At 39.1% G+C, this 15,119-nt stretch overlaps 1 protein-coding gene across 3 annotated transcripts in view; it reads right to left on the bottom strand.

The window, feature by feature from the left end:
- Positions 1-5,619: 5,619 nt before the first annotated feature.
- The window catches only part of ANO3 (anoctamin 3), a 246,029-nt gene continuing 236,529 nt past the window's right edge, over positions 5,620-15,119 (bottom strand). For all 3 annotated transcript variants that reach the window (XM_072118543.1, XM_072118544.1, XM_072118545.1), the window contains one exon: positions 5,620-13,803. In XM_072118543.1, coding sequence (XP_071974644.1) covers positions 13,621-13,803 — 183 coding nt within the window. In that variant the 3' untranslated portion in view covers positions 5,620-13,620. The remainder of the gene's footprint in view (positions 13,804-15,119) is intronic.

Genomic DNA, 15,119 nt, shown 5'->3' with positions numbered 1-15,119 from the left:
TGTAATACCCCCGTTTCTGGTTACACATACATTTTATAAATATTTTTTTTGAATCATTAAAATAATAAAATTAATAAACAAATATATTCCTTAATGACCACAGTTAGAATAATTACAAACACACAAACACTTGGCGCTGTGACTACTATACCGATGAGTAATCTACTCACCCGATGACTCTACTAATTATTTCTTATGTCGCTGTAATAATAACGAAACATTTCGTTTTAATTTAAAATTGATCCGTCATCAGATTTCCCAATTTAAACTCCATACATTATTAGAGGAGGTTTCCGGGTTATGTTGATGACCTATCCTGAAAAACTGCAGTGTTGGGAATAAGTGTGTATTGACTCAACATATATGTAACGTTTCAACTCCTCAGGGTCTTCATCAGGCAATTATGAAGTTTACATAGAAAAAGTGGGCATGACGGGACATATACAATTCATATCATGTCATTAAATATAGAATTTCGGATCATGTATAACATATTGAAATGAAGGATCCCCATGGAGGGGGTCGCTAAAATAGTATAAATTCATTAGTTGTTGATGCGTTACCCATAATATACTTGCACAATCTTTAGGGTATAGTGGGGGTGTAGCAGCTGTCTCACTCCTCAATCAACAGTTTACATTAGTTGATGAAAGGAACCAGAGAATGGAACCAGAAGCACAGCTCCACCCTCTCTGTAGTGGCAGTGTTAGGTCACTGCAGCACAACACTAGTTGACAGCTTAGTTGGGGGGTGACACGGCTCGAGCCACTACACAGAGAATGGAGTTATGAAGGAGCACTGCTCATAGGCACAGAATAAGAGCAGACACTTTTATAATGTAGGAAAAGAGAAGTTCTATGGTTCAGTCTCCAAATATAAAGAATATTAACAGATACTACTGTGCACTGTCAATATATCACCTACCATTGCAGCCAATTCAACTTTAAAAGCCCCCCTTTTGTGACCCACCTACTTTTCCCACCTGCTGTGGCTAACTCACTCATAACACCCACCATTTTGGACCAAATAATAATGCCCTTATTAGGGTCCACTACTTATGACTTTCCCCATATTGTGGCCCACTTGTGACACACACACTTATTTTTCCCTCCTATTATGGCCTACCCAGCCTGTCATTGTGCCCCCAAAATTACAATGCCCTACTATTGAGGCACTCCTACTTATGGTTTCTCCCAATGTACCCACCCACATTATGCTCTCCTGTTATGGCTTGTCATTTTGCCCAAAACACACATTATAATGACTTTCTAATGTGGCCCACCCACTAACAAAATCCCCTTATAATGTGACACACCCACTTAAAGTATAGTGCCCCCCTATAGTGACCAACCCATCATTGTGGCCAACCAAATTGTAATGCCTCTTATTTGGCCCATCCATTTATGATGATGCCCTATTGTGGCTCACTCATTTCTTATACTTTCCTTTTGTGGCCAACCCACTTCAGAAGACCTCCCATTGTGACCCATCCTCTACTTTCAGCAGCTGTTCACAGCAAGCTCACACTTCAGTATGGGGGAGGGGGGGTCATTTACAGGGGTTCACAACACAATGTACACATAGGGTGATTTTATAGCAGCTTGCAGTAAAGTGTACTGTACACAAGAGATTGCCTATAGCAGTACAAAAGATAGTGTAGGGGGAAGATCATTAGTAGTCAGCCCACAGTGTGGGGGAAGATCATCTACACTGACTAAATGTGCAAGGAGATGAAATGGGGCTAAGAACAAAAGGTGTCAAAGGTTTTTAGGCACAAATTATAGGACCAACATATAGAACTAGTTCTAATGTCTGAAAACTGGTCAAGAAACATATGTAGACAACCTGTATTTAGTTACTATCAAATGTTCTTTTTCTAAATCTCAGCCTTTGTTGAAATAACAGGTCAAAGACGTGGAATTTATGAAACGTGAAGAGACGATTGCAAAGGGAAGCACTTGATGTGGTAAGACCTCTCGAGAGACATGTGATACTTTTGACATTTAAAAGATGTTTGTCTCCAAGAAACCTGAGAGGTCTCCAGTGGATGACTGTAACTTTTAGTTTTCTTTAAAAAAAAAACAATAAATATGGATCAATGAAACTTACAAAATATCTGTTTTTTAGTGCTTTTATAAAACTAATCTGTACCAACAAATTCTCCAATTTCATTGTTTTTATTTTCGGGAACACATAAGAAATTCCCAAGAAAACACAAATTGGTCCTCAGTATCAGATTAGTGGGGTTTAGTGATGAGCAGACCCACACTGCCAATTGCGGGTTCGTACCAAATTTGTTGGGTTTGTCACCCACGAACCTGGAGAATGAAGAAGTGCTGCTGTTTAGGATCTGGTTTAGTGTTCAGACAAAGCTACTGAAGCAGCCAATCAAGCAGGTTGCATCCCCTTAGCAACCACATGCATGTCCTCTGTAGGCATATCTGTGATTGGCCAGGCTGGGCATGTGACTCTACTGTAAAAAATTTGGGTCAATGGACCCGGTTATTATGATCGGTGCTGGTCTTTAAAAAAGAACTACTCATTTAACCTTGTATCAGCGCAAATAATCTTTTTCTAGTGCTATATAACATTATGGTATTACCGACATGTAATACATGTAAGAGCAGAGCCACATGTCCAAAAGCTATTACACTCTGAAAATCTGAAATAATTGCCCTTAATATGGCACTCTGAAGATTCAATTAAGGCTGCTCATAAGCTTCTATAGTGCAGGGATATTATTTATGATTTTAGAGGATACATGAAACGACCAGACAGGAATATTAGCATTTACTGCATCATCCAGCAAATTCTTGAAAGTCATGTCTGTGTATAAGACACAGCTACAGAAAAATCATAAATCCTCATTAATTATAACTTAATTGTAAAGTTGTTGCTCCTGTCAGTGCACTAATAAGTAGATAATAAAACTGCTGTTGTCAGTGAATAGTGTAAATATGCATAGATGGTGAGTCAACTTCATGAACAGATTGTGTTTTACCAGCTTTTTGTAGGAACAATATAAGGACAGTTGTACTGTGGCATAATAGCAGTTTTCAAAGATATGTTTAGTTAGTGTTGGTTTAGTTTGACTGACAGGTTTCCTTTAAGTTCTAACAAGATTTCTATACTCTTGACTAATAACAGCACATACATACATACTTGACGCAAACTGTCAGATTGGGTTTATGGTGGCGAACTCACCCTTCGATGACCCTGCAAGCTAGCAACTGCCTAAATCAGATAAGTTGCCCTGATAAGGGCAAACCTGCTATAAAAGAACCTAACTAAAGGACCCTGAGAGAACTGAGAGACCCTACAAGGTGTTAGGGAAAACTTACTTCATCTGGCAGGTGCTGGATAGTGAAACAGACAACAAGCAAAAAGTCAGTATTCACACTAGGGCACAGAGTGACAAACAACAGATACAGAAAAAACAAGCAAAGTCGGACAGAGTGTCAAACCCAAAATTGCTGTGAATGCATAGAGTTGTATCACTAGAGGTCAGATACACAAAAAAGCAAAGCAATAACTATCAGCAACTGAGAAAGGTATAAGGAGACTAGTAGAATCAGTAAGATGTAATGGAACTGGACAGATATATTAAGGAGTTTCTGGACACCACCATTAGTTCCCTGGATTAGCCGTCCATCACTCTAGTAATCCTTGCTTGACAGGGCTGAAATTCAGAGAGCGGGTTGTGGCTCAATAAGTCCCAAACACAGCAGGAACCATAGCCACAGTTCCCAGATAATTTGACTGGGCTGAATTTTTTTGTTTTGTCTGTAGTTATGCACATATTTTCTTTAATAAAGTTGTTATTGTTGTATTTTGTTTGCATTCTGTCCTGCACTAGTCTGAACACTGTCTTATTTCGCTCCTGGGTTTCTTATCGAATTTCCACCACCAGTTCCGGATATAGACTGCCATGGGCCCTGGGCTGTATGAATATTATAGCCCCTACATGTCTTTAATCACTTCCTACCTATGGTACTAGAATCAGCTTCTTGGGGAATGAAGGATACGTCCCTTGTTCCTGCTTCCAATATGCGGTTTCAGGACCTTCAGGACAAGAACAGATGTACATGAATTTCATGGGTGAAGGTCCTTCTCAGTATAAAATTTGTTGGGAGGTTTGGGTGGCCATGGGCCCTGTGCTACCACCCAAACCGCCTTTATTATAATCCAGTACTGTCCACCACACTTGTCTGTCTCCTTTTGAGCTTGTTTTGAGCTGCAGACAGTTAAGCCAACTCTAATGGACAGATGTCTCCCCCACACACATTCTTTTCCTGCAATTCTGGCCCGTCTGGATGTCATCAGACCGGACCAATCACTTTGTGGACCTGGACTGATTAGAGAATAGTTTGGCCACTTTCCAGTGCTTGCTATAAGACTTCTTCGGAGTTTTCTAGCGTTTTCTGTATTCTGTATTTTTTGTTCCTTTGACCCTTGCAAGTCTCTTGATTCTGTACTGTATTTTTATGACCATTCTTCTTGTTTGTCCTACTGTCTGTCTCTGTGTTTTCCCTTTGGCATAGGAAGGGAACGTCGACAGGTTGTCACCTACTGTCTAGATCAGAATAGGCAAGTAGGTAATGCCAGCTGAGCTGGTTCTAGCTTTAAGTTTCACTGTCTGTAGAACTACTGGGTATTGTTTTTGTCATTCTAAACACACACCAGACAAAGGGGGGATAATTTCCAGTGTCATGTTTATTTAGTAATTTCGTATTTTCCATTTAAAATATACACAATGCAAATATTTTGTATCCAAGAAATAACTTAAGCAAGGTTTTTTTTTTGTTGTTTTTTTTGCACATTTTATATTTTAATGCATCAAGTATGTAAACATTGATAATTAAAAAAAAATAGTATAGACGAAATGTTACGTGTCATTGTACGAGTAATATGAACAATGCATTGCATACAATATATTCAAATGAATAGATGTTTATGTAAATGGTATAGGGAAAAAGTTATACAACACTGTAGAAACTGTGGGTCCTTCGTAGCACATCCAGAGGGCACATGTTTGTTACCTGGTAACAAGATTTAGAAATTTGAGGTTGGGGGTTGAAATAATAAAACATATCATTTGTTAGGGTAATGAAAGTTTGATACTTAAAGGGATTTTCCATAGTTAATCTATTAACAAACTGGTTGATGAAAAATATATTTTTCTATCATATATGCAATTATTAACCAATTTGTAAATTAAATAATATAATGTTTTTGCATTGTAGAATAGAATCCTAAGAAATTTTTGGGAAATGTTAAAGGGAACTGCCAGGGAAAACTCGTCCCACCCCGGTGATTAATTAAATGTAATCTGCATATAGCAGTCTAAGTTTTTTTAAAACGTAGCTTTCTGTGGCTGAAAATTTTTAGTGATGCATAGGAATAGGAAAAGTAATTAGGTGATGCTCGGTCCGATTTTGGGGGAAAAAACTATCAGTTTCCCTTTAAAAGGGGTTTGTCCACTTTCGGCAAATAATTGATATTGTTTGTGTAATGAAAAGTTGTACAATTTTCCAATATACTTTCTGTGTCAATTTCTCATGGTTTTCTAGATCTCTGCTTGCTGTCATTCTATAGGAAGCTTCATTGTTTACTTCCTGTGGATATTAACTGATTCCTGGTCATGTGATGTCACACAGGTAGAGATGGAGAAGAGATGAGCGGGTGCTCCAGCTGGAGAGATGAGCACTATTCCTTCTTTCCACCTGCGCTCCAGCGGTCATAGCACCGTATCTCATCTCCATTTCTACTTATACCCTGTCACCCGTGCCTGATGAAGGTCTAATTTATAAGACTGAAACGTTGCAAAATAATAATTTTTGTTGGATTGCTATACTGTTTATTCTAGATGAAAGAAATTCTCCTCAATTTTTGACCTATTAGGTCTGCCAAATTATCTTTTCTCTATGTAATGTCACACAGGTGCACGGCTCATTATATCCCTGGTCATGTGATGTCACACAGCTGCACGGCTCATTATATCCCTGGTCATGTGATGTCACACAGCTGCACGGCTCATTATATCCCTGGTCATGTGATGTCACACAGCTGCACGGCTCATTATATCCCTGGTCATGTGATGTCACACAGCTGCACGGCTCATTATATCCCTGGTCATGTGATGTTACACAGGTGCACGGCTCGTTTCACCCCCGGTAATGTGATGTCACACAGGTGCACGGCTCATTATATCCCTGGTCATGTGATGTCACACAGGTGCACGGCTCATTATATCCCTGGTCATGTGATGTCACACAGCTGCACGGCTCATTATATCCCTGGTCATGTGATGTTACACAGGTGCACGGCTCGTTTTACCCCCGGTAATGTGATGTTACACAGGTACACGGCTCGTTTTACCCCCGGTAATGTGATGTTACACAGGTGCACGGCTCGTTTTACCCCCGGTAATGTGATTTTACACAGGTGCACGGCTCGTTTTACCCCCGGTAATGTGATGTTACACAGGTGCATGGCTCGTTTTACCCCCGGTAATGTGATGTTACACAGGTGCACGGCTCGTTTTACCCCCGGTAATGTGATGTTACACAGGTGCACGGCTCGTTTTACCCCCGGTAATGTGATGTTACACAGGTGCACGGCTCGTTTTACCCCCGGTAATGTGATGTTACACAGGTGCACGGCTCGTTATATCACAGAGAGTAATCAGAACTGTGTGATATAACGAGCTGTGCACCTGTGTGACATCACATGAGCAATGACCGGTTTTTATGCACAGGAAGTCAACAATAAATCTTCCTATAGAATGACAAGAAGCAGAGATCTAGAAAACTGTTAGGAATTGATATATAAAATATATTGGAAAACTGTTTAACTTCTCATTACACAAACATTATCAATTATTTGCTGAAAGTGGAAAAGTGTCCAGAGAGGAAAAGAAATGTTGTATGATCCTCAGGGATTCCCCCAGTACAAGGATTATGATGATGTCTATTGAATTTTGCTAATCTGCATCAGGACCAACTTAAATTTCCAACTTAGATTTCATCCACGTTTTTATCTTGAAGATCGGCATGCAATTTTTCCATGCTGGAAATCTATTGTGTAAATTTGCTTGTATAAAATTTAATGGAATATTATAATAGGGTAATTTGGAAACGCACTTCAGCCACAATCTTGGTGGAATTGTGCTAAAAAAGCTAAAATGCTTAGCACTGCATTTATTAAGGTTTTTAAACCCATTTTTTGGCCCTTTTTCACTGTTGTCCAACTAAGGGGGCGTGACATTCCGGGGAAATGGGCATGACTTTGCAAGAAAGGGGTGGGGCTTGTGGGAAATTGTGCGTGCACCCAAAATTCGGGCACACAGTGTGGACCAACTAAAAGTTCGTCTAAAGTTTTATACTGCACCAGGATTCATCATCACAATCATAAATTTGGCGCAACAAAAGACATTTGTTTTCCAGCTAGAGACTGGCGGAACCTGAGACACATTGTTAAATCCTCCCCAATGTCTTATTACAGGGTGATAAAAACCTAATAATGATTAGTCATGAAGACAAAATATTTCTCAGTAATGGGTTAAAAAGACCCAACAAAATGTGCTTAAATATCGTAATATTTATTATTTGTGCAATTAAAAAAAAAATAAAAATAAAATAGATATTTTTGAAAAAGTAATTAAATTCTTAGGATAAAATAACATTCATTTAATCAGAAAAAAATATACGTTGTTTAACCCATTTAGGGCTAATTTATAAGCAGCTTTTCATTGGTAAGACATGATTTTATTAATGTGTGATGACCAGTAACAAAGGTTATAGTCACAGCCCCAGTTCAATCATTTCCCGAGAGGGTTTGTCAATTGGTAGCCACTTGTCGAAAGAAGGACTGTGGCACATGGCCAACAATCTTTGTCCATACGTTGGCCAGATGAACCCAATATGGCTGAATTGACGTGATTCAGTTTAGACAGACTGGGTTTGGGTCAGCGAATTTCCAATTTCAATTCCAATTTGGAAATGCAAGGTCTGCCCATGACTCCATCCCACATTTATTTGACCGTCTTAGGGTATATTCACACAATGGAATTTGACACTTCAGTTGGGCTCCTCAATGTGGATTTTGACCAACATTTCACTCTGGATTCCTCTCGAAAGACCCAACTGCTTCTCATTGACTCAAATGGGAAAGACAGAAATCAGTGTCTAAATCTATTGTGTGAACAGAGTAGATAGAAATATGTTAAACCCACATTAGCTACAACTACCCATTAGGCACTTTTTACATCACTTTAGCTCAGGGCAAGACTGAACTACACCCACATCCTCAGATACTCATTGGCTGAATTCTTATTTCACTAACTGCTATCCCTATGAACCCTATGTATAAGCACGCTCAGCCAAGTGTGCATATGTATTGAAGGGGAGGAGATAAGTTAGATGGGGAAGACTTATGAAGACTGATACTTTATATGGCAATTTCAATCTTCTCTATGCTGGAATTAGTTGCTCCTAATGCATTAAGAAGTTCATAAAATAAGGAGCTTCTCCGACCCTCAATGCACCAGAAGCTCAAATCTATGGCAACTAGGAGCCACCATAAATATGAGCTATAATTTGTAATTATTTGACATAATTCAACCAACCTGATTGGTGGGAGCCAATGACTCCTCTTACCATCCCTTACGCCATATCAAAAGGTTTGTATAAATCCTATTTTTTTGGGATATTCTTGAATTTATAAAAACATGGCGTCTTACTTCAAGAAACACCACTCTCGTTTATTGGCTGCAACCCAAGCAAGTTCATGATGCTATGATCTCATCTAGAACAACTCATGATTTGGATGGTTCCATAATTGGATGGTTTTGGAATGGTTGCTTATAGATCAACAATGGATTTCATCAGGAATCTACACTCAGAGGAGACTACTCTTCCCACTGGAACAAAAAAAAACTTGGAACCTGGATTCTGAAGGTGCTGGAGAATTTTTGTGTAGAGGTCTTCAAAGCTTATAGTCTAGCCCTGTTCTGTTTTGGTCAAGCTAATAAGGAGAACATAATAAGAGACAATCTAACCAGATTATTATGATGAAGTTTTTACAAAATGGTGGAAAAATACCTAATACAAACCAAACAGATACATTTAAAGGGGTTGTTCAGTAATAACATTGATGACCTATACTAGTAAATGGGAGCAATGGCTGTAGTTATGGCCACAATATGAACTTGACTGCTTTCAGCTCTGTGCCCGGTTTTTATGTTGATAGTCCTACCACCCCAGCCATTAGTATGAATAGGACCTCCATTCTTTGAATTGCTATGGGTCCCAGATCAGACATTGATGGTCTTTAGAGATGAGCAAATCATTCAAAATTCAATTTGACGATGCTTTGCCAAACTTTTCAAAAGATTTGGTTTGCGTTCGAATCAGCCCAAACCGATGTTGCTCTAATTTTTCAGAAAATTGGTCTATAACCCTTCTAGTCCTCTAAGACACTGATTTTTTTAAAATAAAAAGTTCCTATCTTGATTCAGCTATTGTCTACAAATCAAGATAAGACCCTTTTTTAAAAAAATAAAACTTTAGAGGATAATGGGTTATACATGAATTTCCAAGACAATGGAGTATGAAAAAAATTAATATGAAAAAATTCTGATTTGTTTTTGTGATAGAAAATTGATTGATTCGCACCGATTCTATGAATCGATCAAGGGATGAGTAGACCAGAAAAAGCAATGTTCTGGTTCACATAGAACATCGCAGGTCATCGAAGATCCAACATTCCCCCCTCTAGGACCGCCACTCCTTGATGACGTCAGCGGAGCGACAAACCTGAGGCTTTTCCGGCAGCACTTAATGGGTAACACTCGTGATCAGTGCCGATGTCACCAGTGGGGGTGAACTTTCAGGACTTTGATGATCAGGGTCCACCGAACCCAAACGAGAAGGGGTCTACTCACACCCCTCATCTCTTACGGCCATCAACGTTAATTTGTGGACAACCCCTTTTTAATCAACCAAGGTCGATCTCACCGTTTTGCTTAAGGATAAAGCAAGTGAATAATTCATGCAGTTCTTCATTAAACGTTGAGGCACCATTCACACATGGACCATGCAATCTTCTTATTCTACGGTGAAAAAAGTTTCATGTGTATCAACATCAACAACAATCGTAACACATTTCTTTTTTTTTTTTTACAAAATGATGCTTGCATAAATATTTCAGGTTAATGTTGAAGAGTTTGCACAGCAAAATCCATCACATAGAATCTGTACATAACAAACAAATCAAAAATACTGCATATAAAAACAGCGGCATGCTACCCGGAAGCATAAAAATAACCATCTGTCCTGAAGTGGTATGCATATAAGTCAATAACCTCATAGAAAATGTACGCCACTGCTAAACTACATTCAGAATATCGCCAGAAAGAAGCAGAACATGAACAATATATAGTAAAATTCCTATAATCTGGGGTCGGTAGGAGGTGATGGGGAATTTGTTGTAGATTTGTTATATATACGGAATTATAAAAAATTCACTGTGGGCAAGGACCATACAGATGTGTCCTTCTTCAACGAGGTTTTCCGATGTTGTGTATGTCGTAAATACATGAAGGTCCACTCTTTGGGGAGAACGGGCTCTACTTGTCCCCTCCCATGGCCAACTCTCCATTCAGGAGCACCCAAAAGAGTTTATAGAATTGGCTATTTTCATCCATTTTTGTGAGTGGTGGATGCTCATGCATGGAAAACTCTACAGTTGGCCCAGTTGTAGGTAGAGGGTCAGTGTAACCCTGTTCTTGAGATAGGTGTAGGGTCCGGTGGTGGGACCCGTATTAATCTTGTATTTATGACATACCCCAAGGATATATTATAAATACACAAGATGGGAAAACCCCGTAAACGTTCCACTTGGCTCTACATATAAAACATGTGGGAGATGACCAGCTTTGAAAAAAATGAAATTTTTTGATACTCCGTCTATATACAACCGTCTATATACAGCCTTATAAACTATCGATCTATGGATTTTTGATGTGGGCTCCAGATAGTCAAGGATTTCGTTTTCTCCAGAATGTCATGATACTATATGGAATTTGTATCCCAAAAATATGTTAAAAAGTTAAGGCTGAACACATCTTGAAATATCAAATCTACCATCATATGAGCACATTAGGTTGTCCATTGACATTACGGTTAATGGACTCTGTTCCTGGTTCTCTGTGTTGAGATTTTATACAAGATTGACTATAAAAATATAGAATTTTTTTGCATAATCTTTTAAAGTCTACTTCTTGACATCTGCTGACCCCCTTAGTCACCACAAATGGTAGAAATGTAGGCCAGTTGATAACTGCAAGTGAAGAGCAGCCATGGACTGGGTGTGCGCTATGAGAAAGTTGTTGGTACAGTGCCAAGGGGTGGTATGTTCTTCACATACCGATGCAGATGGGTATTGGTATGAGGTTAGACTCTATTGGAAAAGTTTCCATCCCAAAAAACTGCATCAATTAAGAGTGTGATTGGCCGGGGGAGGCACCCATGGGCAATTACAGCCATAAGAAAATTTAATAGTCATGGCTCACCTTCTTTCTCACAGAGGACTGGGCCCATCTTGTTGACATAAAAAAATAAAGAAAGTTCTAGCAACCATTCAATAGTATGATAAAAGATTTTAAAACTTCCAATTTATTTCCTTCCGTTAAAAACATGATGTTGGCACCAAAACACAAAATACTGACGCGTTTTGAACCTATTAACGGTTCTTAATCATAGTCTAAAGTTACAAGTGAACATTGTTTGTGTTACTGTGATGAAGACCCTGTAATAGGTACGAAGCGCGTCAGTATTTTTGTGTTTTGGTGCGTTTTTAGCGGAATTAAATAAATTTTTTGTCTGTTTTCATACTATTGTCTAGTTGCTAGAACTTTCTTTGTTCTTTTGCAATCACAGCCATAGTAGTAGATAGAGGTGTCAATATGCCAGAATGGCTGCACAAGCGCTAATCCGGCAAGATGTCCAGGCCGCGTGGGATGCACCTGAACCCCGGAACCAAACCTAAAGTTCAGGTTCACTCATCTCTACTGGTAACTAGCTATTACCCCCCAGACATTTTGTAATGCACCCTACAAAAAGCAATGAGTGCCTGTAGTATAAAGCCAAAAGAAAGCCACATGCCACCACATATGTAGAGCCAAGTGCATAACTTTTTATTTTAATCACATGATAAAACTATTTTAATAATTGTTTTCGGTTATTTCATTCCAGTCCTTTTATCAAAACCAGGTGCACAAGTCACTAATTAAGAGGAGGTGGGATTAGGGGAATTTTACTATATATATTTCTTAGTGTTCAACCAATCAAAAAATACAAAAATTTCTACCTCAAATAATTACAATATTTAACGTGACTGACATTTAAAAAATCTTAATAATTAGGATAAAACATGCATAGTTTGAAATAGCAAAATAATGTTAGAATTGCCACTTTCATAGCAAAATAATGCAACAAAAAAAATTAAGAATATTTTGAAAAATGTGGATTAATTTTCCAAATTTTCCAAAATGTTTGCAATTTTTTTCCCCTGAAGGAAATACTTTAGAATTTTTTTTTTAATGGAAGCATTGCAACACTGACCTATTCAGTGATTTACCATAGAGGTCCTCTTTCCAAACTGAATAATCAAAGTGTGGGGAGTTCGTAGTTCCCCCTATTTTTTCTTAATTTTTAACTGCATAGTTTTCAATTTTTTCAAAATAATAGTAATAAATAATTCATTAATTTAGGCTCTTTTTGAAAAGATGTGCAAGTAAATACTAAAAGCTTTATAAACCAAACTGCCTGATTGGATCTCTATGTGCAAGTCATAGGTAAAATAGGCAACGACATAGGCAAAAACATCAGAGTAACGACCCACGTCTTCCAATCCAGCCGTGGAGAGGTGATAGCAAAGAAGCTGCCTGGATGCTGAGGCTGCTTTAAGTGGATGCCCAGCACCCTACAAAATCTGTACGCCTTCTGCATTGTCCAAGTCATGCTTTAAGATTAGTTTATGTCTTTGGAGGAGTGCGATCTATTAGATGAGTTGTCCCCAACTTCTCATGCAAGTCCCGAGGAGAACGTTTAGATGTCATTTCTGGTTCTCTGTGTTGAGAATTTATACAAAAAATGCTCGATTTTCAGTCCTTTTTAGCAATTTTCATGACGTATTAAAGACCTAGTCTACTGCTTGACATCTGCTGACCACCGTAGTGACCAGAAATGGTGGAAATGTAGGTCAGTTGATATCTACAATTCAAGAGCAGCCATGGAATGGGTGGGCACTGTGAGATAATTGTTGGTACATTGGTGGCAGGTTTTTCATATGCCGATGTGGACATGGGTATGAGGTCAGACTCCACTGGAAACACTTCCATCCATAAAACTACTTCAATTAAAAAAAATTGTATTTGTGCTCTACCCCCATGTATGTCTGGCACTCATACATCTATTGCCCCAATAATGGATTTAATTTGTTTCCTAGAGAACCCCTTGAACAATGTGATCCACGCCCAATTTACTTCCAATCTCAGCTGCTGTTTTCTTTAAATTTTTTTTTTGTAAGTGCAATTTTTTTTTTTCCCGGTAGCGTCCCTTAAGGCCATTCGTGGTTATAGTGTTTTCCGTTCTTTTTCCGTTCCCGTTGTAAATGCTCCAGTTCCGCCTCGTACATCATCTCCTGGACCAGGTACTTTTCTCGTCTCATTCGGTCACATAGATCTTTTGGCATATCCGGGATGAGGTAAGCAATAAAGGATTTGATTCCAAATACGAGGTGCTACGCAAAAAAAAAATATATATATTGTTGAAAACAAGACATGGAGGAACACATTTTAACCTGGGACTGTTAAAGGGTTTGGCATTATAGCAAACTTTAACAGGGTAAAGATAGGTGGACTTGTTCAGGTCCGGGTTCGCAGAGTTTTGACAAACTCTGAACAAAAGTTTGGTTGGGTACAAGAACGTGAACACCCATCGGTAACACCTGGGGAGCAACGATCCTATGGGAATTGACGGAACTGGCATTTAAAGGTCCAATACCCGCGATCATTGCCTGCACCAATTGTGGGTGTTACAGGTGGGGATGAGCCCGAACGCCAAACCCGGACTTGTAACTAAAGTGTGGGTTTGGGAAGCCAAACCAACAATGTTTGGCACAAACCCAAACATTTTGGTTCAGGTCTACTAAGACCCTAACAAGGTCACCTACATTATACTTATCCTGTTACAGTTTGGCACTCACCGCCAGGAGCTGTGGGTCACGTGACCCATCAGACAACAAGACCCTGAACTTTATTTGGAGATATGGAATTGGTTATGATGGAAGGGCCATGCACACAGTAATAACTGCATGACCCCTTCCATCTATCAGAAGACAGCAGGACTGGGGATGTCTCAAATCCTTCTGCCTGGGCTGGGCGACTCAAGGCTCCCTCCAGCAATGGCAAACTTTTACAAGGTAAATATAGAATTGGTGACCCTATCATGGTCTTATACGTTGCCTGGTAAAATTTGCAATAAGTGGCCAGCCCCTTTAAGAAGTTCCTATTAATGGCAGACTAGATTGTCTTAAAGCGCACATCACCCTTAACAACCCCCAGTTTCTGTACATAAGGAATAACACTGTTTCTAGTCAATATGTGACTCTCAATCTTCAATTCAGATGGAATGGGAGACCTAGCTGCTGTGACTCCCTGCTCCCCCTCCCCTCTCCATAGACTCGTAATCTCAGTGTTCACTTGACTATCCTTCTACCAATATGCAATCTGGCAGATTAGGAGGGAAGGAGGGACTGTGAAATTTAAATATATTTGTATTTCAATAATGTTTCCTATACAATATCATGTATGATGTTTATTTGCATTATTTCTATCCCCCACCCCCCAAAAACAAATTAAAACCCAATAAAATCATTTTAAAAAGAGAAGAAACTTTTTAGTTTGTTAAACAGTTGAAATCTAGTGATGAGTGGACCCATTAATGTTCAGTCCGGCCAAACCGTAAACAATGGTTCAGTTTGGGTACCTGAACCCGAACAACCACCGGTAACACCCATGATCGCTGCTGGCTCCAATCGCCAATGTTAACCCTTTA

Source organism: Engystomops pustulosus, chromosome 7, assembly GCF_040894005.1.
Source record: "Engystomops pustulosus chromosome 7, aEngPut4.maternal, whole genome shotgun sequence".
In the NCBI taxonomy this organism is placed as follows: Eukaryota; Metazoa; Chordata; class Amphibia; order Anura; family Leptodactylidae; genus Engystomops; species Engystomops pustulosus.
This window is presented reverse-complemented; position numbering and strand designations above follow the sequence as displayed.